At 46.9% G+C, this 25866-nt stretch overlaps 1 protein-coding gene across 1 annotated transcript in view; it reads right to left on the bottom strand.

Annotated features, from left to right (window-relative positions):
• PLXND1 (plexin D1) overlaps positions 1-25866 on the bottom strand; it is a 162663-nt gene that overhangs the window by 75737 nt on the left and 61060 nt on the right. Inside the window, 6 exon segments of the mRNA XM_038772458.1 lie at positions 1498-1602; positions 17635-17737; positions 19739-19847; positions 21336-21513; positions 24492-24621; positions 25119-25219. Of these exon segments, the coding sequence (XP_038628386.1) occupies positions 1498-1602; positions 17635-17737; positions 19739-19847; positions 21336-21513; positions 24492-24621; positions 25119-25219 (726 nt within the window).

Consider the following 25866-nt stretch of genomic DNA (forward strand, 5'->3'; position numbering starts at 1 on the left):
TGTTTATTTTTCTGAGGACATGGAGAAGAACTGGTTGGAAACCTCCCACAAAAACCTTATATGTACTACCCTTGAAAATAGTGATTCAGCCACCCCCCTGTAGCCCCAGTTCACAGGACCTACTTTCCATCCTGGTAACCATTTTGTTGTTTTCCTCTGAGACCCACCCATTTCCAAATTCACATGAGCACTCACTCTTGCGTGTATTGACTAGACTGTATGTATTGACTCTAGACTGTAGTTCTTTGTGGACAAGGAAGTTGTCTACCAACTCTGTTGTATTATACTCACCCAAGCGCTTAGTTCAGTGCCCTGTATATGGTGAATGCTTAATAAATACCATTCACTGATTTAGGGATGCATGCAGCCACATAGCCTGACAGTAAGAAAGGGTTGGGTTGTCCATCCCTCCAGACTGTAAGCTCCTCCTCCAGACTAAGCTTCTTGAGGGCAGGGATTGTGCCTACCAACTCTGTTGTAGTGTACTCCCCAAGCTTAGTAAAGTGCTCTGCACATAGTAAGTGCTCAATAAATACCATAGATTGACTGATTGATTGTGAACAAATCATAACGCAGCTATGGCAACAACCATTAGCTTATGTTTGGGCTTCCTCTCATTTGCTTCCACATGTACTCTTAGGGAAATAGTGTGGCCTAGTGGGAAGAGCACAGACCTGGGATTCAAAGGATCTGAGTTCTAATCCTGGCTCCACCACTTGCCTGCTGGGTGACTTTGCCCCAGTCACTTAACTTCTATGAGCTTCAGCTTCCTCTTCTGTAAAATGGGGATTGAATACCTGTTCTCAATTCCTACTTAGATCGTGAGCCCCAGGAGTACAGGGACTGTGTCTGACCTGATAAACTTGTATCTAGAAGCAGCGTGGCTCAGTGGAAAGAGCACGGGCTTTGGAGTCAGAGGTCATGGGTTCAAATTCTGGCCCCACCAATTGTTAGCTGTGTGACTTTGGGCAAGTCACTTAACTTCTCTGTGCCTCAGTTACCTCAACTATAAAATGGGGATTAAGACTGTGAGCTCCCCGTGGGACAACCTGATCACTTTGTAACCTCCCCAGCACTTAGAACAGTGCTTGGCACATAGTAAGTGCTTAACAAATGCCATTATTATTATTATTATTATTACCCCAGTGCTTAGCACAGTGCTTGACATATAGTACATGGCTTAGTGGAAAGAGCCTGGGCTTGGGAGTCAGAGGATGTGGGTTCTAATCCCAGCTCTGCCACTTGTCTGCTGTGTGACTTTAGACAAGCTGCTTCACTTCTCTGTGCCTCAGTTACCTCATCTGAAAAATGGGGATTAAGACTGTGAGCCCCATGTGGGACAACCCTATTACCTTGTATCTATCTCAGTGCTAAGAACAGTGTTTGGCACATAGTAAGCACTTAACAAATACCATAATTATTAATTATTATTATAGTAAGAGCTTAACAGATACAATTATTATCAGTACTGTTATTATTATGTGCAGCTTCAGTTACCTGGGAAAAATCTGCACTGGCCAGGGAGACCAGAATGCTCTGAGAGCCACCCGTAGGTACAGGAGCCAGTGACGTCGGCAAGATCCGAGGGCAATCCGTGCTGTTCTGTAGTTTAGAAGAGAAGAACACAGCAGTTGAATGGGGGCTTTGCTGATTGCCACAGAGACTGCCTCTCTGAGGAGGAATCCAGAAGAAAAAACAAAACAGCCAAGATAACAGTCTTACTGGCCATTTCTGTAAATGGAGGCAAACGCAGAGTGCTGAATGAATATTACTGAACCATATTTCTACTTAGAGGCTCCTGGGTTTAATCTGCCAAGAATTGCTCTGCTTGGGCTTGGGTCAGGTGCCAAAGACCAGGCAACAGAAGGGCACAAATCTGCTCAGCTAGACTTCCAACTGCCCCCTAGACTAGGAATAAGTGTCTTCTATGTTCAGTGTGTGCTCCCAAGGAACTAGTACACTGCTGCTCTATATATCTGTACACAGAAGGTACACGATAGATGCTGATGAGAGATGATCAGTGCCACTGACAATCTCTTTGTGCCTCAGAGGAAGGTATAGAGAGATGGGAGAGAAGAGAATGAAGAGAAATAATACAAGGGAAGCAATTAGCCTAATGGAAAGAGTGGGGGCCTGAAGTCAGGGGATCTGGGCTCTAATCCCAGCTCCACCACTTGTCTGCTGTGTGACCTTGGGCAAGTCATTTAACTTCTCTGTGCAAACAGCAGACCCGGGATTAGAATCCAGGTCCTCTGACTCCCAGACCTGGGCTCTTTCCATTAGGTCACACTGCTTCTCTTGATCTGTTCTCGCTTTTCTCATCATTGCAGATAGCATAAGCAGCGTGACTCCATGGGTAAAGTGTAGGTTCTGGTGTCAGGAGAATTGAATTCTAGTCCAGCCATTACCACTGACTTGTTGGGAATTTGAGCCTGCCCTGAATCTTTCTTCACCTATCCCTCCTCTCTTAAATTTGATAAGAATCCCTGTCCCTCCCTTCCTCACAAGGATGTTCACAGGATGAATGAAGTAACCGAACATGTGAAAGCATTTTGGAAAGCAAGGGCAATGTAAATTAGCATTATGGTATTTAATACTGCAACTATTATTGGTAGTAGTCATAGTAGTAGTAATAGTAGTTGTCTATTATGCCACTGAGAAAGCCAGGTTGAGGTCTTGGTTGCAGTAGGAGACAAAGAATAGCCCAAGGAGTACACAAACATTTCAGGAGTCATCAAACATATAATTATGTAGGAGAATGATTGTGAAGATTGGCTCTGTGAGACTCCAACTCTGTAAGGAAATGCTAAACAACCCCCCCCCTTTCCCAAAATTCCTGCAACAAAGAAATGTTACCTTTCTTTTCCCCTCCTCTACCCTCTCCAGTTGACTGTGGGTTGGGCTCACCCTTCAAGAGCTTTCCCTACTAACTCTTCTAAACCTGGCTGCAGGGTTGCCCAATTAATTCCAAGTACTTGTCTGACTCTGGAAAACATGTTTCAGGCCTTATCATGACATTGATCTTAACCAAACACAGTTGGAGCCAACTCAGCATGGAGATTAAACAACCAAGTGATTACAAATGAGCAGGAGATGGAAATCAATCCAGAGGGAGAGGTCCTCATAGACCCCAGCGTGTCTTAGTGGAAAGAGCATGGGCTTGGGAGTCAGAGGTTGTGGGTTCTAATCCCAATTCCACCACTCGTCTGCTGTATGACTTTAGACAAGCCGCTTCACTTCTCTGTGCTTCAGTTACCTCATCTGCAAAATGGGGATTAAGAATGTGAGCCCCACATGGGACAATCTGTTTACCTTGTATCTACCCCAGTGTTTAGAACAGTGCTTGGCACATAGTAAGCATTTAACAAATGCTATTATTATTATTATCTTTCTTATGTTGGAGTCAAAGGGGAGGAAGGAAATCCAGGTCCAGACTAGACAGCACGTGCTACGGGTTCTGGGACCTCTTTGCAGGTCTGGGCAGGCATTTTGGATTTCTGGCTAAGTACACTACCTCAGTGTCGCTGTTCTCCCCCCAACCCCAGCCAATATCTGATGACCTTTGCAAGACTATAGTTGCTCACTGGTTTTCTTAGGAAGCCTAGCCAGGATTAGCATGCTCTTGGGGAGAATGGGAGTCTGCTCCTCAGCAGAAACCCCCAAGGCTCTTTACTCCAATTGATCTCAGTGGGAGGGGTTACACTAAAGTAGACTGACAGTCTGCCATGCTAGCTGGGGATATCAGGGAAAAAAAAGCCAACAAAATTGAGGTTAGACTCGAGACTCCATCATCTATATAAGACACCTCCAGCCCATCTGGTGCAGGGAGATTTGGAGAAGATCTGAGAGATGCAGATGGTACATCGAATTTCCAAAACAGAAAATCCTGAGGAGGGGAACTGCCCCAACAAAGGAATCAATCAATCAATCGTATTTATTGAGCGCTTACTGTGTGCAGAGCACTGTACTAAGCACTTGGGAAGTACAAGTTGGCAACATATAGAGACAGTCCCTACCCAACAGTGGGCTCACAGTCTAGAAGGAGGAAACAGAGAACAAAACCAAACATATTAACAAAATAAAATAAATAGAATAGATATGTACAAGTAAAATAAATGAATAGAGTAATAAATATGTACAAACATGTATACATATATACAGGTGCTGTGGGGAAGGGAAGGAGGTAAGACGGGGGGATGGAGAGGGGGCATGGGGGGAGAGGAGGGAGGGGGCTCAGGCTGGGAAGGCCTCCTGGAGGAGGTGAGCTCTCAGTAGGGCCTTGAAGGGAGGAAGAGAGCTAGCTTGGCGGATGGGCAGAGGGAGGGCATTCCAGGCCAGGGGGATGACGTGGGCCGGGGGTCAACGGCGGGACAGGCGAGAACGAGGCACGGTGAGGAGATTAGTGGCAGAGGAGCGGAGGGTGCAGGCTGGGCTGTAGAAGGAGAGAAGGGAGGTGAGGTAGGAGGGGGCGAGGTGATGGAGAGCCTTGAAGCCCAGGGTGAGGAGTTTCTGCCTGATGTGTAGATTGATTGGTAGCCACTGGAGATTTTTGAGGAGGGGAGTAACATGCCCAGAGCGTTTCTAGACAAAGATAATCCGGGCAGCGGCATCAAGTATGTATTGAAGTGGGGAGAGACACGATGATGGGAGATCAGAGAGGAGGCTGATGCAGTAGTCCAGACGGGATAGGATGAGAGCTTGAACGAGCAGGGTAGCAGTTTGGATGGAGAGGAAAGGGCGGATCTTGGCAATGTTGTGGAGCTGAGACCGGCAGGTTTTGGTGATGGCTTGGATGTGAGGGGTGAATGAGAGTGGAGTTGAGGATGACACCATGGTTGTGGGCTTGTGAGACGGGAAGGATGGTAGTGCCGTCAACAGTGATGGGAAAGTCAGGGAAAGGGCAGGGCTTGGGAGGGAAGACAAGGAGTTCAGTCTTGGACATGTTGAGTTTTAGGTGGCAGGCAGACATCCAGATGCAAATGTCCTGAAGGCAGGAGGAGATGCGAGCCTGGAGGGAGGGGGAGAGAGCAGGGGCAGAGATGTACATTTGGGTGTCATCAGCGTAGAGATGATAGTTGAAGCCGTGGGAGCGAATGAGGTCACCAAGGGAGTGAGTGTAGATCGAGAACAGAAGGGGACCAAGAACTGAACCTTGGGGAACCCCCACAGTAAGGGGATGGGAGGGGGAGGAGGAGCCTGCAAAAGAGACTGAGAATGAACGACTGGAGAGATAAGAGGAGAACCAGGAGAGGACGGAGTCTGTGAAGCCAAGTTTGGATAGTGTGTTGAGGAGAAGGGGGTGGTCCACAGTGTCGAAGGCAGCTGAGAGGTCGAGGAAGATTAGGATAGAGTAGGAGCCGTTGGATTTGGCAAGCAGGAGGTCATTGGTGACCTCTGAGAGGGCAGTTTCCGTGGAATGTAGGGGATGGAAGTCAGACTGGAGGGGGTTGAGGAGAGAGTCGGTGTTGAGGAATTCGAGGCAGCGCGTGTAGACAACTCGTTCAAGGAGTTTGGAAAGGAATGGTAGGAGGGAGATGGGGCGATAACTAGAAGGTGAGGTGGGGTCAAGAGAGGGTTTTTTTAGGACGGGAGAGACATGGGCATGTTTGAAGGCAGTGGGGAAGGAACCAGTGGAGAGTGAACGGTTGAAGATGGAAGTTAAGGAGGGGAGAAGGGACGGAGCGAGTGATTTCATGAGATGAGAGGGAATGGGGTCAGAAGCACAGGTGGCTGGAGTAGCACTTGAGAGGAGGGAGGAGAGCTCCTCTGAGAATACTGCTGGAAAGGATGGGAGAGTAGCAGAGAGTGTTGAGAGCCGGGGGGTTGGAAAGTGGGGGGAGTGACTATGGGGAGGTCGGACCTGATGGATTTAATTTTATTAATGAAGTAGGAGGCCAGATCGTTGTGGGTGAGGGAAGGAGGAGGGGGAGGAACCGGGGGCCTGAGAAGGGAGTTGAATGTACGGAAGAGCTGACGGGGATGGTAGGCATGGGTGTCAATAAGGGAGAAGAAATATTTTTGTCTGGCAGAGGAGAGGGCTGAGTTAAGGCAGGAAAGGATAAACCTGAAGTGAACGAGGTTGGCATGGTGTTTAGACTTTCGCCAGCAGCGTTCGGCAGCTCAAGCATAAGAGCGAAGGAGGCGGACAGTGGCAGTGATCCAGGGCTGTGGGTTAGGGGTATGAGAGCGGCAAAGGGAAAGGGGAGTGAGTGAGTCTAGCTGAGTAGAAAGGGTAGAGTTGAGAGCAGTAATCTGATCATCAAGATTGGGTAGAGAGGAGATGGAGGTGAGGTGGGGTGTGAGGCGCTCAGAAAGATAGATGGGGTCAAGAGAGCGGAGCTCTCTGTGAGGGAGTAATATGGATTTACAGGGGAAAGGAGTGTGAGTGAGGAGGCAGGTGAGAAGATTATGATCAGAGAGAGGGATTTCAGAGTTGGTGAGGGAGGACACAGTGCAGCGGTAGGAGATGATGAGGTCGAGGGTATGACCAAGTTGATGAGTGGGTGAGGTAGGGTGGAGCAAGAGGTTGGCAGCGTCAAGGAGAGATAGAAGGTGGGCGGCAGAGGAGTCATCAGGGATATCCATGTGGATGTTGAAGTCTCCGAGGATCAGAGTGGGCATGGAAAAGGAGAGACGGAAGGTGAGGAAGGGGTCAAAATTGTTAAAGAAGTTGGAGGTGGGGCCGGGGGTGGGGGGGCGGTAGATGACAGCTACAAGAATCTGGAGTGGGTGGTAGAGGCGAATAATGTGGGCTTCAAAGGAAGGGAAGGAAAGGGAAGGGGGAGGAGGGATAGTGCGAAAGCGACACTGGGGGGTGAGAGGGAAACCGACACCTCCTCCTTTTCCAGTGAGTCTGGGGGAATGGGAGAAGAAGAGGCCTCCACTCGAGAGAGCAGCAGAAGAGACCGTGTCATCTGGAGACAACCATGTTTCAGTTAGGGCGAGGAGGAGTAGAGCGCTGGAAAGGAATATGTCCAGGATGAAAGGGATCTTACTTAAAACGGAGCGGGGGTTCCAGAGGCCACACTTGGCAGTAGCTGCCGAGGGAGGAGAGGGAGGGGGAAGGGTACGAGGGGTGGGGAGGGTTTGGATTGGGATGAGTTGGCGGGGGCCTAGGTGGAGAGAGTGGGAAGAGGGGTGGCGATGGGAAAGGAGAACTGGGATGGGGTGGGGGCGGGGAGGAGGGGTGGGAGGGAGCTGGGAGGGAGGAGTGGAGGATTGGCGCTGGTACAGAGGGATCGTTGGTAGGGGGTGAGGGGGAGAGGTCTTGGTGGGGGAGAGGGAGGGAAAAAGCTGGGTGGAAGAGGGGAAGGGGAAGGTGAGGAATGGGAATGGCAGTTGGGAGCAAGGGAATTGAAAGTTCATGGTGAGGTCAGCAGGGCGAGTGACAGTACAGCGGGAGGTTAACAATTGAGATGCAGAAGCGATAAAACAGTAGCTATGATATAAATAGGCGATGGCATCACAGGGGGTAGTTAACGATTAACATGCTATGGCAATAATAAAATTGGCAGATAATGATGTCACAGAGAGCAGATACAAACTATTATGTGCTGGAGTAGGGTGGACCTGTTAAGGGGGTCAGGGAGCAGAGATACCTGGGGAATTTGAGGAGAAGAGCCTGCCAATGAAATGTGAGTCTTCTACTCTGTTCTGGGTTTGATCTCAAACCTGCATTCTAGTCTTTCTGTCCCTGGGACACTTTCTAGACTGGCTCCATTTCTAGCAGGCACCTGGATCCTCTAAGTTTGAACCCATGAGTGATTTTTAGGAAACTGAACCTATATGCTTCTGATTTTGTTTCACTTAAACCACTTCCACTGCTTTAATCAAACAACAGCCACTTCCATAATCTCCTGAATTCATTCATTCATTCAATCTTATTTATTAAATGCTTACTGTGTACAGAGCACTGTACTAAGCACTTGGGAAAGTACAATTCAACAATAAACAGTGATAATCCCCACTCACAATGAACTCATAGGCTGGGGTGGGAGACAGACATCAATACACATAATAAAATTACAGATATATACATAAGTGCTGTGGGGCTGGGGTAGGGGAAGAGCAAAGGGAGCAAGTCAGGGAGATGCAGAAGGGAATGAGAGATGAGGAAAAGTAGGGCTTAATCTGAGAAGGCCTCTTGGAGAAGATGTGCTTTCAATAAGGCTTTATGGGGGCGGGGAGGGAATAATTGTCTGTCAGATTTGAGGAGGGAGGTAGTTCCAGACCAGAGGCAGGATGTGGGCCAGAGGTCAGCGGCGAGACAGCTGAGATTGAGGCACAGTGAGAAGGTTAGCATTAGAGGAGCTAAGTGGGTTATAGTAGGAGACAAGTGAGGTGAGGTAGAGGGGGCAAAGTGATGGAGTGCTTTAAAGCCAATGGTGAGGAGTATGTCTCCAGTGACATTTACCTCACCAGGGATGAGCAAGCAGCATGGCCAAATGGATAGAGCACAAGCCTGGGAGTCAGAAGGACCTGGGTTCTAATCCCGGATCCACCCCTTGTCTGCTGTGTGACCTTGGGCAAGTCACTTCATTTCTCTGTGCCTCAATTCCCTCATCTGTAAAATGGGGATTAAAGCTGTGAACCCCATTGTGGGAAATGGACTGCGTCCAACCTGAACACTTTGTATCTACCCCAGTGCTTAGTTCCGTGCCTGACATAGTAAGCTCTTAACAAATACCATAAAAAATGTGCCTGGACAACTTAACTTCCTACTCGCTAGTCTTTCATCCTAAAGTATTTCCCTACTACTACGATGCAATTCATCTTCCATACTATTCGATCAGATCATTAGAGAAGTAGCGTGGCTCAGTGGAAAGAGCACAGGCTTTGGAGTCGGAGGTCATGGGTTCAAATCCCAGCTCCACCACTTGTCAGCTGTGTGACTTTGGGCAAGTCACTTCACTTCTCTGTGCCTCACTTACCTCATCTGTAAAATGGGGATTAAGACTGTGAGCCCCCCGTGGGACTACCTGATCACCTTGTAACCTCCCCAATGCTTAGAACAGTGCTTGGCACATAGTAAGCGCTTAATAAATGCCATCATTATTAGTATTATTATCATTCCACTACTCGCAGAAATCCAGTGGCTACCCATCATCCGCCAGAGCAAATTCATGCTCCTGAGCCCATGGTCTTCTGTGCTTCCCACCAACTGGCCCTATCATATCTGGCTTTTCTACCTAAACCTACAACTACCATTCTAGCCAAGCTTGCCTTCTTGTAGTCTTCTCACTCTCAGTCCTCCCTCTCCAGTCACATGGAACAACCAGCTTGCTCATTTGCCAGAATGCATCCCTTCTCATGCTTCTCACAGAGAAGCAGTGTGGCTTAGGGGAAAGAGCCCGGGCTTGGGAGTCAGAGGTCATGGGTTCTAATCCCGACTCTGCCAATTATCAGCTGTGTGACTTTGCACAAGTCACTTGACTTCTCTGTGCCTCAGTTCCCTCATCTGTCAAATGGGGATGAAGACTGTGAGCCCCATGTGGGACAACCTGATTACCTTGTATCTACCCCAACACTTAGAACAGTGCTCGGCACATAGTAAGCACTTAACAAATGCCATTATTATTATTATTATTATTCCCTCAATTTTTTTTTGCTGATTAAGGTCAACTTCCTCTAGGAAGTTTTCCTTGATTAACTGCATACATGATCCAAAATGCAGGAGTAGAATGTGGACAGGAATGATCTTCATGGTTATTTGGCGACACTGCCCCAGTCTTTTGCAGAGGATAAGCATGCTTGGTCTCAGCTAACCCTGGTTGTCACCTTTCGTTCCACTTCCTCTGACACTCCCCCTGCCCCCAGATTCTAGAGGGAAAGTTAGGGAATAAGAAGAAAAAAATGAAGAGATGACTGATGGGACATCACTAACCATTAAGGTGGATGTTCAAGAGGGTAACAATCACAAGTTTTCTCCAAGCACCCTGTCATCACTATTGGAGACAGATGCTGGGGTTGACAGATCACTGGTCTGATGTTCAGCCTCTCCCAGGCTGTTAAATATACACAGACTCAGAACTGGCAACAACAGGAGAAAGAAAAAGGAGATATCCTTCATATCCATTCTTGATCCTTAATAAATCTCTTTTAAATTACTTTCACTTGAAGTTCACACATCATTTCCCAAGCAGACTTTGTTAAAGTAAAGGGAAAAGAATAAAAAAAGACTTTCTATTAATAATACAAGGTACTAAGATGTGTACATTTTTTTTAAATTTCAGTTTGTAACCTACAAACTATCTGAGCATATTGCAGCAAAGATAACTGCTAGGGTGAACATTACAGGATTCTCTGTATGAGGATGGTGATTATTATGTATATGAGAGAAGACTTAAAAAAAAAAAAGACCTAAGGGGCAGCATAGTACGCTTAGTGGAAAACAGCAAATCTGCATACCTCTGTACCTCTCCATACCTCTGTAAGTGAGGAAGGTAATATTATCTCCATATTACAGATGGTGTGGAAGCAGAGCCAGTAAGCAGACCCAGGAATCCTGGCTCCTAAAACCTTCCTTGACCCAGTAAGTTCTGATGCTTTCAGAATGAATTGGTATCTAATTAGCTCAAAATTTAGTGCTTAGTTGAGAAACTTCACTCAGAGCCCAAATCACCCATCTTCCAGATACCCAAGGGACACTCATGTTCAGAGAGGCAGGTTTTTTCATCTGTTAGCTCTCCTCTGCTTTGATTAGTGTAATTACTCCTTTTCTAGAATGAAGACTAGACAGGTGGGAAAAAGCTTTAGAGACACTGTCAGTGTCCCAGTGTCCCAGAAGGAAGTGAACACAAAGACAAAGTGGATCTGAAGTGCTCCTTGTGAGGCTTTCTCCTTTCTGAGAAACATGGACAGTAATAGATTTTTTTGAACCTATCGACAAGTGTGCATTTAATGATCAATCATTCCCAATACAACCATCTGCACCCTCTTCACACTGAAACAAGGTCATAGAATCAATCAGTTTGATGGCTTGGAGTGTCAAGCTTCTAAATAGAGTACTGGTGCATTTTCATTTCAATTCTAACTACCTACAGCAGCTACTACTACTACTACTACTACTACTACTACTACTACTACTACTACTACTACTACTTACGCTTTGATTTCTCGTGGCAGGGATCATGTCTATTGGCTCTCTTGCACTCTCCCAAGCACCTAATATAGTGCTGCGCATACACTAAATGCTCAATGGATACTATTGATTGATAAGTTCTTTCACTCAAATGGATGATGCAGATTTGCTGTTTTCCACTAAGCATACTGTGCTGCCCCTTAGGTCTTTTTTTTAAGTCTTCTCTCATATACATAATAATCTCCATCCTCATACAGCGAATCCTGTCATGTTGCACCCTAGCAGTTATCTTTGCTGCAATATGCTCAGATAGTTTGTAGGTTGCAAACTGCAATTTAAAAAAAATGTACACATCTTAGTACCTTGTATTATTAATAGAAAGTCTTTTTTTAATCTTTTCCCTGAAAAACTGCCTCTGTGCCCCTATATGCATATGCCCCATATACCCCCAGAAGCAGCGTGGCTCCGTGGAAAGAGCACGGGCTTTGGAGTCAGAGGTCATGTGTTCAAATCCTAGCTCCGCCACTTGTCAGCCGTGTGACTTTGGGCAAGTCACTTAACTTCTCTGTGCCTCAGTTACCTCATCTGTAAACTGGGGATTGAAATTGTGAGCCCCACATGGGATAACCTGATCACCTTGTATCCTCCCCAGAGCTTAGAACAGTGCTTTGCACTTAGTAAGTGCTTAACAAATGCCATCATTATTGTTATTATTATTATTATTACTATTATATTTGACAATCTCAATCAGGTCCTCCTGGAAAATCTGCCACTAGTATCTGCTCTTGTAGATAAAATCAATCAATCAATCATATTTATTGAGCACTTACTGTGTGCAGAGCACTGTACTAAGCGCTTGGGAAGAACAAGTTGGCAACATATAGAGACAGTCCCTACCCAACAGTGGGCTCACAGTCTAGAAGGGGGAGACAGAGAACAAAACCAAACATACTAACAAAATAAAATAAATAGAATAGATATGTACAAGTAAAATAAATAGAGTAATAAATATGTACAAACATATAGACATATATACAGGTGCTGTGGAGAAGGGAAGGAGGTAAGATGGGGGGTATAGAGAGGCGGACGAGGGGGAGAGGAAGGAAGGGGTTCAGTCTGGGAAGGCTTCCTGGAGGAGGTGAGCTCTCAGTAGGGCCTTGAAGGGAGGAAGAGAAGTAGCTTGGTGGATGGGCAGAGGGAGGGCATTCCAGGCCTGGGGGATGACGTGGGCCGGGGGTCGATGGCGGGACGGGTGAGAACGAGGCACGGTGAGGAGATTAGCGGCAGAGGAGCGGAGGGTGCGGGGTGGGCTGTAGAAGGAGAGAAGGGAGGTGAGGTAGGAGGGGGCGAGGTGATGGAGAGCCTTGAAGCCCAGGGTGAGGAGTTTCTGCCTGATACGCAGATTGATTGGTAGCCACTGGAGATTTTTGAGGAGGGGAGTAACATGCCCAGAGCGTTTCTGGACAAAGACAATCCGGGCAGCAGCATGAAGCATGGATTGAAGTGGGGAGAGACACGAGGATGGGAGATCAGAGAGAAGGCTGAAGCAGTAGACCAGATGGGATAGGATGAGAGCTTGAATGAGCAGGGTAGCAGTTTGGATGGAGAGGAAAGGGCGGATCTTGGCAATGTTGCGGAGCTGAGACCGGCAGGTTTTGGTGACAGCTTAGATGTGAGGGGTGAATGAGAGAGCGGAGTCGAGGATGACACCAAGGTTGCGGGCTTGTGAGACGGGAAGGATGGTAGTGCCGTCAACAGAGATGGGAAAGTCAGGGAGAGGGCAGAGTTTGGGAGGAAAGACAAGGAGTTCAGTCTTGGACATAAAACAGAGATAGGGAGCAAGTCCCTGCCTTGGCTATGGAAACAGTGGAAGGAATCTAGGTTTTTCTCTCAGTCACAGGTGAATGATCAAACTGTAGAAGTTTTTCAACTCTAATGGAGGATCTGCCCAACTTAGATTGAACAGCAGCCTTCTTAAAACACCTCATAGCAGGCTAACTCTTTCTAAACACCTCTAAAGATCTATGAACTCTTTTATCCAACAGAATCTTCTTCAGCTAATGAAGAAACCACATCTTTGGTTGTTTTAGCATCTTGCATTGGTATCCCCAATTTCTGAAGTTCGATGAAGTAAGTTACTCATTAGTTTGTGAGCTCCTTGAGGGACTGATCAATAACTGCGTCATTTTTTATAAATTAAATTGCCATCCCAGTTCGACAAATTTTCTGGTCACCTGCTGAGGGGCCTCTTCATTGTCTTGAAAAATCTGACCCAAACTGTAGATAAAGCGCTCTGCAAAATGCATTCATTGGTGGGGAGGGGGCAGGGAAGAATGTACTCACCTGTATTGCTTGGTAGGAACATTGAGGCTGGGCAGGCATACATGAGGAGTAAGGCATCAAATAATAGAGGTTGGGTCCTTAGAGTGTTGGCATCATGGGGAGACTGAAACCTGGGGTACGCCTATACTCAAAGATGATGACCCCGTCTGTGAAGTTTATTTGAAAAGGTCTCACAGTCCTGACCATACCATTCACACACAGACTGCCTATTTGTTTCATGATCCTCTCTTAGTTTCTGCTCAAAAAGAGCCTCCCTTTCCCATTTGCAGTGCACCTTGCTGATCTGTTTGCCACAGTTGTCTCCCAATTTTCAGCTGTGATGCCACAGTGTCTGAGGCTTTGCTTTACAGCATCATGAAAGTGTTTCTTCCTCTCCCCATTGCTTTCACTTGCCCATTTCAAATTGCCCACACAGCGGCTGTTTGGGAATCCTACTCTCACACATTCTTCTCATGGCGAAGCTGTGTTGAGGTGAGCATAGTTTCAGTGACTTCATTCCAGGACTTTTTTGTTTGTGTTCCTATTTGACTTTTTGCTACTGAATCTGGCCCATGAGTGGTGTTGATCAAACTGCTCAAGGGGTCATATGTGACATTTCTGGAGGTTTAGGTCTCACAACCATATAGAAGATGGAACAGAACTATATATAGCTCTGTAGATCTTCAGTTTGGTCTGAAGCCTCATGCCTCCCTGCTGTCACATTCTGAAAGTCTCCCAAAGGATGAGCTGGCCTTCTTGACTCTGTTTTCTTCTTCCTTGTCCAGCAGTATATCATTAGCCAGTGGGCTATCTAGGTAACAGAATTCTGTGGCTGCACTTAGTTCCATGTTGTCAATGAAGATCTTTGGGTAGCATTTCCCTGGTGCAGGCTAATACATTCCTTTGGTTTTCTTCACACTTATCAGTCCATAGCACCTGGCTGACTCTGCAAAGGTGTTTACAATAATTTGCATGTTTTCTTGAGTTTATGTCTCTGGGGTGCAATTATTTGCATATAGAAACTCTTGAATAATTGTCCCTAGGACAGGTTTAGCATTATATATATAATATATACATATATTATATATATTATAGCATTATATATATGTATATTTAGGTTTCTACCTGTATTTTATCTTTAATGGAATTCATATCCCCACTGAATAGTGCAGAGCCATACTGAATATGAACTCAATATTCAGCTCCCTCTTACACCTGCTAAACTAGCTATGTAAAGTTAGGTCTAGCTTAAAAGAAATCACAGACTGTAGGAAAATGAAGGTTTCTGATGTGCCCTGCTCTCACTCATATTATACCTACGATGTTGGTAAAAGAAGACCCATGAAAAGTTTACAGGCTTGTGAAAAGTTCTTTGGTCTATAATAGCTTTTTCAAACTAATGTATCAAAATTAATTCCTTTCCAATATGAGCTCTTGTGACAGCAGACAGGACCACTGCATTTTAGCAAACTCAATGGGAAGAGAAGTGGTTCAATCTTTGGGAATGGGATGATCTTAACCCTGAGAGAAGAGGAAATTTAAAATGTAAAGTGAAATAAAACCTCAAACAATATGACATAGAAATGGACATTTGTGAGACAGCAGTAGGAGACAGCTCCACCTGGGCTATAGTATTAGAAGTTGGGTGACTTGAGCGGAAAACCAAAGCAGTATCAGGCACTATGGAGAGCAGATGAAACAGTGATTATCCTGTATCTACTCCAGCACTCAGTACAGTGCTTGCAACATAATAAGCACTCAATACTGCAATTACTACTGTTAGAAATAGGTTTTAATATCAATACATTTGTTGCTTCTTTCTTCTTTCAAAGTACTACAGATCCTGTTAAGTAAATCTGGCTCTCCCATTCTCATCAGTCTCTTTCAAGTAGAAAAATCATAGAGTCTATTTTGAATTAAGAGGGTAGGTTCTTGGGTCTTCCCTGTGGTGCCTCAGTTTTTCCCTATCCAAGAGGAAGAAAATCCTGACTCTCTCTTACCCCCATCCACCCCCCAGGGATATTGCGCAGAAGAAAGACATGGCATCTGCTAGGTGCTTTGAGCTTGGAGGAGGAAGATACGAGAACCACTGTTGATGGCACTACCATCCTTCCCGTCTCACAAGCCCACAACCTTGGTGTCATCCTTGACTCTGCTCTCTCGTTCACCCCTCACATCCAAGCTGTCACCAAAACCTGCCGGTCTCAGCTCCGCAACATTGCCAAGATCCGCTCTTTCCTCTCCATCCAAACCGCTACCCGGCTCGTTCAAGCTCTCATCCTATCCCATCTGGATTACTGTATCAGCCTCCTCACCGATCTCCCATCCTGCTGCCTCTCCCCACTTCAATCCATACTTCATGCCGCTGCCCGGACTGTCTTTGTCCAGAAACGCTCTGGGCATGTTACTCCCCTCCTCAAAAATCTCCAGTGGCTACCAATCAACCTACGCATCAGGCATAAACTCCTCACCCTCGGCTTTAAGGCTCTCCATCACCTCGCCCCCTCCTACCTCACCTCCCTTCTCTCCTTCTACAGCCCAGCCCACACCCTCCGCTCCTCTGCTGCTAATCTCCTCACCGTGCCTCATTCTTGCCTGTCCCGCCATCGACCCCCGGCCCACGTCATCCCCCTGGCCTGTTATGCCCTCCCTCCCCACATCCGCCAAGCTAGCTCTCTTCCTCCCTTCAAGGCCCTACTGAGAGCTCACCTCCTCCAGGTGACCTTCCCAGACTGAGCCCCCTCCTTCCTCTCCCCCTCCTCCCCCTCTTCATCCCCCTGCCTTACCTCCTTCCCTTCCCCACAGCACCTGTATATATGTATATATGTTTGTATGTATTTATTACTCTATTTATTTTACTTGTACATATTTATTCTATTTATTTTATTTTGTTAATATGTTTTGTTATGTTCTCTGTCTCCCCCTTCTAGACTGTGAGCCCACTGTTGGGTAGGGACCATCTCTATATGTTGCCAACTTGTACTTCCCAAGCGCTTAGTACAGTGCTCTGCACACAGTAAGCGCTCAATAAATATGATTGAATGAATGAATGAATGAATGAGAATGCACGGTTGAACTAATCCTCATACCAACCGCTGAAGACTGGGGCTCCTTGAAGCACCATATCTAAACAGCACGCTCTATTTGTTCATATTTTATTTATGTCCAACATAAACTGGCTGCCATGAAGCTGCTTTTGGGGATTAACTGATTTTTAAATTGTAATTTGAATTGCTGGGCCTTAGGATGTGTGATCTATAGGAGGGAGAGTCTCTTTGGAAAAGGGTAATTTTTAAGGTCCTTCAGCAAAATGCCCAGAGTGTTATTAATGCTCCACAAATGCCTTGTAAATCCTAACTGAACAGCAAGGTACCGCCACTTTTTTTTCTTAATTGATTAAATCCAGTCTTCTTAGAGTGCTCGGGAACAGTGGCCTGGTGCCAATTCTGAAGCTGTAATAAAAAGCCCAGGGCTAAAAATTGCTGAAATGACCACGAAAGCTTAATGCTTCCAAGAAGAAAAAAAAATTACACATTTGAGCATTTATTTAATATGTTGTTAGGAAGTCACCTTAGTGTCAACACTAAGGCTCAATTTTAGCTATTTTATTAATCTTTTTAAAGAAACTGGTGCAACTTGCATCTGCAGGCTCTACAGCCATGCAGAACAAAAACTGTTTTAGCCAGCAGAGGCCCAGAAGATGGAGATGCGTGCATTGCTCCAGTCATGCAGAAAAGTAGGAGCAAAGGTAGTCTATTGCTTAGTTCCCTGAGGCACAGTCCTGTCTTCCCTTTCTCATCCAGACAGTAGGCCAAATGTCTCTGGATTAAGTTCCATACCCTCAACTGAAGCAGTTTGGGGCCTTTCTGCTGAGGCCAATGGAACCCATTAGGATCACCAGGGCTTTCCCAACAAGGAACTGGCCCCTGACAAATTATTTATTCACTTATCATTTATCGCTAACTAGTCAAAGCCAGCCAGAGACAGATATTGGGAGACAGCCTCACTGAGCAGGCAAAGGATCTTGAGTCTCATCCTCCATCTTCTTGGAGCCATTTGCCCTTTTCAAGTGCATGGCCAGGGTCGCAGGAAAAAAGCAAGTGAATTCTCGGTGCAGAGTGATCTTGCAGGCATTCTTGGACAACCTGGCAGCCCAGAACCCACCATTCTCCAGCCCAGAGACACAGAGTAGAGGAATGATAGGAAGGGAAAATCCAATGTACCCCACCTACCCTGGGGTTCAGCGCATTCCCACATTCGGAAACGTTGGAGACACATGTGTGCTGCTCATTGCACCAAAAACAGGGCCATTTCGTCGACAGGCAGCTGGTGCATCTGAAAAGCATATAAAATGTAAGTACCTATTCAAGATGTTTGCTGATTCCAGTTCTGTGGCTGGAGTCCAATGCTACTGCTGGATTATGGAACACCTCCCTTCCCTCCTCCACTCCTTAGCCAATGTAAATGCATAAACTGTTTTTTATTGTGCAGGCTTGGCCTAGTGGAAAGGGCACAGGCTTGGGAATCAGAGGACCTGGGTTCTAATCCTGAATCTTCCGGTTGCCTGCTTTGTGACCTTGGGCAAGTCACTTCACTTCTCTGTGCTTCAAAATCCTCATCTGAAAAGTTGGCTTTAATGCCTATTCTCTCCCCTGCTTAGACTGTGAGCCCCATGTGGGACAAGGATGATGTCTGACCTGATTGTCTACCCCGGAGTTTAGAACAGTGCTTGAAACATAGTAAGCATTTAACAAAGGCCATAATGATAATAAGTGTGTCTTCAGCATGGAAGAGCCTTGTACCTTCAGAAGCTGCCCCTTCACATGTGCCCAGGATCTACTCTCAGAGAAGGAGAACAGAGAAAAAAAAAAGCCGAAAGTTACATATAGCCTATTTGGGTCCAGGGAAGGGAAACGGCTCCTTTTAATGACAATAGGCACACGTGGGGAAGGGGGCTTTGGGTAAGACATAACTCTCCCCCTTACCCCATCCCATATAATCATGGGACTGAAGGAGGAGATGTGTGTAGGGGGGAGAATAGTGTGGGGTCTGGTTTGAGTAAATTTCCCATTAAGGTAGTGTAAAGTATCTGTTTGGGAGAAAAAAAAGTTCTGCTGAACACCCTGGGACCTTTCCTGAGCACTGAATCTTGCTTCTCAAATAGAAGACAGCAGCTCTCACATCCCACGCATCCCACACTCAGTCCAACCAATCCAGCAGATGGTCTAATTTCTCCCAGCGTGGAATTGACTGGTAAGGAAAACCAATTTACAGCAAAAGCTTCCCGGGTACTGAAATTACAACAACTGGGCAACTACACCTCCTGGGATGACACTCTGAGAAGTGTTCCCAAGCCACATGGATTTCATCTGGGCCCAGATCTATAGCCTGTCAAGAGCCCAGGGGAATTTGGCAGTCTCCTCCCTCCCCTAGGCTTCAGTTGAGGCCATTTGATATCCACACCTCCATACTAGGCAAAAGCTCAATGCAAACTCAAGCCAAGAAGCTACCCTGGTTGTGCGTCTCTCTCTGTCTCTGGTGGCACACAGAAAAGTGAAGTACTCCACTGCACCTTATAAATGTGACTTTTCTGGATAAAACAAAGAAAAATGGAGGGATGGGGAAAAGATGGGGATTGGGGGAGAACAGAGGCCATAAGGGACTAGAGCAGGCCATGGACAGCTCAGGCTGCCAGATGATTTCTGACAGTCCCACCCAGGATGGGGAAGGGTGAGCTGGATCTTTCCCAGTTCAAGCCTCCTTAGGCTGGGTGGAACTTCAGAACTCCAGTAAGAGCTCTGCTGGGTTGGGGCAGTTCCATGCATACAGTGTTGTCACACACATGCAGTACTCTCAGTGTTTCCTCAGGCCACCTGCTGAGCTGTATGTGGGGTCCCACTTCCCCCATTAAAACTTAAGTCATGCCTGGTCAAAGTTCAGGCCAAGTATGGTCTTGACAATCCTGGGGTTCAGTCCAATCTGGGGAGGACCCCCGATATCCCTCTACTGCTGAACCTGATGTCCTGGAATATCAAAATTTCACCTGCTTTTTTATTTTGGGGGCATGATGAGATACTTTCCCAATTCCCGGGGCCTTTTTTACTAAGTAAATCCGAGATCATCTTCGGGCGGCCTTCTTCCCACAAACCCCAAATTCCCTTCTTGGTTCATTCTTCTCCCAAACTCTCCCAAGATGAGCAATTTAATGTATCGTGCCAGGACCAAGTCCAAATGCAACAGTGGCAGGACAAGCAGCAGGAAAGTCACTCATGGCCTTGCTTCCCAGGGGAGATTCAGCTGTTTAACTCCCAACCCTGTCTCAGGTGATTCACTTACGCCGTGTGAGGGTAGACTCTGCCAGTGAGCATGCAGTCATAGATGGTGAAATTGGCCCAGACGATGTTCCTGCCATTGACTCGCACGGCCGTCTGGACGGTCACATGGTCTGAAACAGAATGAGGAAGGTTACAGAGAAGCCGGAGGAAGGGTCGCTGCTCGATTCCACTTTGTCTCCACCTCAGGTGTTGTCATATCTAATCCCGACTCCGCCACATATCTGCTGTGTGACCTTGGGCAAGTCACTTAACTTCTCGGTGCCTCAGTTCCCTCATCTGTAAAATGGGGATTAAGACTGTGAGCCCCACATGGGACAACCCGATCACCTTGTATTTACCCCAGTGCTTAGAACAATGCTTTGCACATAGTAAGCACTTAAATGCCATTATTATTATTATTATTATTATCTACCAGGACGCCATGTTCAGTTCTACCAAAGAGAGATAGTCTGGTTGGAACAGCACTGGACTGGGAGTTAGGAGACCTGGGTTCTAGACCAAACTCCCCTGTTACCTTCCTCTGCTGCTTAACCTCTCTGTGCCTCAGTTTTCCCTTCTGTACAATAGGGACAATATTTCTTAGCTTCTCATTGCCTCCTAGGGATGCATAAGAAATAGTCTGGAACTCTCCCCACCCACTTCATATCTGGCATATCTCTGACATATCTGACATCTCCCCTCACCTTCAAAGCCTTATTAAAATCACATCTCCTCCAAGAGGCCTTCCCCAACTAAGCTCTCACTTACCCTACTTCCTCTTCCTTCTGCATCACCCTTACCCTTGGATTTGTACCTTTTATTCACCCCACTCTCAGCCCCACAGCATGCATATACATATCTGTAATTTATTTTAATGTCTATATCCTCCTCTATACTGTAAGCTCCTTGGGGCAGGTAAAAGGTCTACCAAATCTGTTGTATTGTGCTCTCCCAAGCACTTAGTACAGTGCTCTACACACATTAAATGCTCAATAAATACGACTGATTGACTAAAGTTTCAGTGGCTTCTCAGAAGAATGGCACCTTATACCTAGGAGGAATGATCATTGTGGTTATTTACATACTAATCACTAAACATATAGGCCTAGAACCGCCCCCCCCCGCCCCCCCAAAAAACCCACCAAAAACCTTTCTTTTCTGAATGCTGTCAAGACAGAGAAGGGGAATGACCCAGATTGGGTTTCTCTTTTCCCTTCTCCAACTGCTGGAAGGGAATGAAAAAGGGGAACAGCAGCAGGGAGAAAAACATCCTGAAGCCAAACCCAGAAATTTCAGTCAGGCAATCAGACCAGAAAAACAGCAGAGCAGACACCCAAACTGACATAACTAATCCCCCAGCAACAGAGGCTGGATCGTTCATGTTGCTTGGCAACTCTCAGCAGAAAGCAGGGACAGATTTGGAGTCCTTGCTGCCTACCGTGGGGATTTTCATGTTATGTTTGGTTTGCTCCCAGGGCCTGTCAGCCTCTCTCTTCACCAAGCGCTGCCTGGAAAGTAACTACCCAGAATCTAAGAATTTCCCCTGCTGCCCTCTTTTCCTTTTCCCCTGCTTTGGTGATGGACCTCGGTGAGAACTGCCTCGCGTCTCCGGGGCCTACCTTGGTTTGGAGGAAAGACTGGGTAGCGGTCCCTTGGGAGGAAGTTGCAGTAAGCCATCTGGGGACTGAAGTCTGAGCTGGGGACTCTGGCCATGGTGTAGATGTTGTTCCCATAGTCGCACACCATCTCCATCCCACTGAGACTTGGCATGTTCCCATTGATCTGAATGATCATGCCCTGCAAGTGCAGACATAACACTCAGCTCCAGAGAGCTGGACCTTCGGCCCGCCTAGAGAAGCCGACCCCCGTGGCACAGCTGGTTGGAAGAGGCCTCTAGTGATCTTTTCTGCATCTCAAGAGGGAAAAGGAGCAGGCATTAATGGTGAAAGCAAAGGTGTCAGGTTCCCATATCCACCCCTTTAGCAATCACCAAGCAGGGAGCCCAGGAGGCTCATCTATCTACCCTCACCAGAGGGGTCCTGGATCCAAGAGCTCATGAAACCCAACTAAATGAGCCCTGTAAAGCTGACTGAGGCAGTGGTCTTGCAACTCCTGATGCCTGGGGTTGTAATCTAACCTCTCCTGTGTCACCTGGCAAAAATCAGGACTCCTCCCGGGGACTCCTGGCCCCTTCCACCTTCAAGAGAGAGGGAGAAGAATATGGATCGTGTCTTTAATGCCTTAACTTCTCATTCACAATAGGGGTCCTCTAGCTGGACTTTTCCATAAATACACATTTTCTGCACAGATAATGTGATTGCAGACAGCAGCTACGATGCATGCCTGGACCTATGAAATGATTGATATTATTAATTTGCATTTATGAGGCATTTTTATATTGAGGACCATCAACCAAAACCTTTTTTTCTTCTTTTTTTTTAAAAAAAGCTTTTAGCAACTATTAGAGAAAATACTGCCCAGTGCCGGCGTTTTCTTATTTGGTACAGACAGCACGACTTCAGAGAATGATGGCCCAAGAGAGAGGTTTTATAGCAGCATGGCGAGAGCTGAGGAACTGTCCCTTTCTCACAGAAAGAAGAGTGAGAAAAAAATATACCACCCAGCAGCTTTCTAAGGATCAGCTCACGTTCCCTTTAATGCAAAAGAGCAGGTGGCCATTTGAGGATTTTGCAAATATGGACGACTACATTTTTGGACAACCCAAAATGCCAAGATTATTTACTACTGGACTTGAGATTGAGATTATTGTTAACGATTTGTTGTCACCCTCCACCAGGTTGACCTGCATAAATATTGATTTCACCTCGGAGTAGAATGCAGAAGTGTGGTTGACCAACTGCTTTCCCATCTTGGGAAGAATTACATTAGGGAATGGTCATTCCCTGTGAGAAAGCCCAGTCCAAGATAATTAACTCTATGCTGACTCAAACCTCCAAAGCTCATGCAATCATCTTGGACTTAATGTCTCCTTCCCAGAATTTACTTCAGCCACTGGCCCAGTGGGTCAACAGCTGTATCACTGCAGACACGAACATGCTGTGGCTTCAACACAGGGAGTAGAGTAAACCAAACTTGTGGTCAGTGATTTTTTTAAGACAGCATCTTCTGGACTCTGGAATTGCTACTTCAGATTTTGGCCTGTGATCTTGTAGTCTGTTACTCCTTAATCTGTCTAGTGGTTAAATCAGGAGACTTGGATTCTAGTCCCAGCTTTGTCACAAACTCACTGCGGGACCCAAGTCACGTAACCTTTTAGAGTAATAGTTTCTCCAGCTGTAGCATAGAATGACCATTTGTCTGCTGTGTGACCCTGGACAAGCCGCTTCACTTCTCTGTGACTCAATTACCTCATCTGTAATAATGATGGTATTTGTTCAGCGCTTACTATGCAAGGTGATCAGGTTGTCCCTCGGGGGGCTCACAGTCTTAATCCCCATTTTCCAGATGAGGGAACTGAGTCCCAGAGAAGTGAAGTGACTTGCCCAGGGTCACACAGCTGACAAGTGGCGGAGCTGGGATTTGAACCCATGACCTCTGACTCCAAAGCCCGGTGCTCTTTCCACCGAGCCACGCTGCTTCTCTGTAAAATTGGGGATTAAGACTGTGAGACCTATGTGGCACAGGGACTGTGTGACCTATGTGGCACAGGGACTGTGTCTAACCAGATTAATTTGCATCTACCCCAGTGCCTGGCACAGAGTAAGTGCTTACCAAATACCATATGAACAGTACATACTTCTGACTCATCCCTTAGAAGGTGGATAAGATATCTGAAAAAAAACTTTTTTTGATAAACTCATAAGAAGAAAGGCCGTGGATTTGGGGGAAAATGGGGTTCTTTGCTCAGTTTTGTCACTGTTGTCTTTACTTAAACAAACCAGGGTCCTAAAGGCCCACCCATCTCTCTGGTGGGAAAACAACAGGGAGAAGAGAGATGCAGTGCTTCCACTGATGCTGGAGGGTTGTATACTGGGAAGCAAGGGTGGGGTTGGGGGAGGGGTGAGCTGGGGCCCTGGGTCTAAAGCCTCCTAAGCTACAATGCTTTGCATTCAGTAAGCACTCAATAATATGACAGAATGAATAACCTTGGAAAGGCCTACTCTGGAGAAAATAGTCGAGGAAACTCCACTGCCCCTTTGGGGTTTGACTCCACCTTGATGCCCTGGGATCGAGTCTCCATGCAGTGTTCTCCTACGGAGGCAGCAGTAATTTACGTAGAAACTTCCTCGAGTTCCTACGGTTCAGGAAGGGTGAGGTGGCTTTTTCCTACTGGCCTTCCCTATCTCCTGTTGCCACTTCACTTAGCTCCCAGGCCCCTTCCTGATGAGTTTGAATCCCTGAAAGTCAGAGATCACATCTGAACGGTCACTGCTCCCAAGGGACACCACTGATTCTTTGACAATTCATTTTAAGGGGCCCCATTTGGCTCCCTCTTATGTCCTGGACATTTCCCCCTAGAAGGCAGGCAAGGATTGTGTTTTCTACCTCTACTGTACTCTCCCCAGCTCTTAGTACGCAGTGCTCTGCACAGGGCAAGCACTCAATAAACACTATCCATTGATTCCCTACTGCTCCCTATCCCCGACGTTGCCCTGGGACCTCCCCTAACTGGGTCCTACAATAAAGAAGCTATGGAGACCTCACTATCCTGGAGCCTCAATCACTAGATGACAGAGCTGCCCTAGTTCTCAGCTGAGAAAGCTCTAGGAGCACAGGATCCAGGATCTACTTCTCGCTTGCCTCACTGGGCTCACCGAGTACTCCTGGTCAATGTTGATTTCTGAGGGCAGGATGGACATAGACGGGCACCGTTGCACCCCCTCACTGGCACTGGTCCAGAAGTGTAGCTCACTAGAGTTGGCACACTCGTGCTGCAAGGAACACCTGGAACAGAATGGGGTAGGGGGAAAAGTGAGGGAGCTGGCTGGGGGGAAGATACCATCGGGCTCACCAGGGAAAGTGTGAGTTTGTCTTCCCCCTACTCAAACTCTTCGAAGAGGGTCTCGACTCAGATGTCTGTTTGCCAGACAAGCCACAGTCAGGGCTCACCCAAAGGCCACAGGGAGGCCTGACTTCTCTCAAGCAGAGAGTGGGAAACCAGGGCTGAATTACAGCCTGGTGAGAACTTCCCAAGCGATTGTATCAGAGAAGCAGCATCACCCAGTGGGGTGAGACAAGGCCTGGTACTTGGGGTGCTCTGAGATCCCATCCCAACCCTGTAACTGCTTTTCTAATGGATTCTGGGGTAGCCACTTGCCCTTTCTGCACTTCAGTTTCCTCCTCTGTAACACAAGTTGAAGGTGAGACGGATGGAGACAGGAAAGAGAGAGGAGAAGCAGGATGATGCATTTACTTTCTGAGAAAGCAGCAGGGTTCCCTACCTGGTCTCCATAGTGCACCATCCACAGTAAGCGTCAGCCGCAGCCAGGCAGTCTGTGCAGGTGGTGTATTGGTCACAAACTGCAACTTTCACCCGGGCCATCTGCAACCAGGAACACAGGCAACCGTCACACCCAAGAAACATCACCGGAACCCCCAGAGCTTACAGGGCCCATCCTCCTTCCAGCATGGATCAGGACTATGTCTCCGTGAGGAGATGAATTGCTTGGTCTCTGGGCTGAGGGGAGATTCTGTGCAGCTGGCTAGTAGGGCCAGAGGGAAAGCGAAACGGGTAGTGGCAGGGGAGAGGCAGTCATATGACTGCCAAATCCTTGGCCTTTGTCTATTGAAAAGTACCACCCATCCTCGAGAGTATATACAGCCAATTCTTGATTATTCAAAGGGTGAATAATCCTCGTGCCATCTTCAAAGCCTTATTGAAGGTACATCTCCTCCAAGAGGCCTTCCCTGACTAAGACCTCATTTCCCCTTCTCCCACTCCCTTCTGCACTGTCCTTGCACTTGGATCTGCACCCTTTATTCGCTCCTCCTTCAGCCCCTCAGCACCTATGCACATATTCCTAATTCATTTATTTCTTTAAATGTCTGGCTGCCCTCTAGACTATAAGCTCATCGTGGGCAGGGAATGTGTCTGTATTGGAACTTTTCCAAACATAGTACAGTGCTCTGCACGCAGTAGGCGCTCAATAAATATGATTGATATGGGCCAGTGGGTGGATTATCCGAACA

Source organism: Tachyglossus aculeatus, chromosome X1, assembly GCF_015852505.1.
Source record: "Tachyglossus aculeatus isolate mTacAcu1 chromosome X1, mTacAcu1.pri, whole genome shotgun sequence".
Taxonomy (NCBI): domain Eukaryota; kingdom Metazoa; phylum Chordata; class Mammalia; order Monotremata; family Tachyglossidae; genus Tachyglossus; species Tachyglossus aculeatus.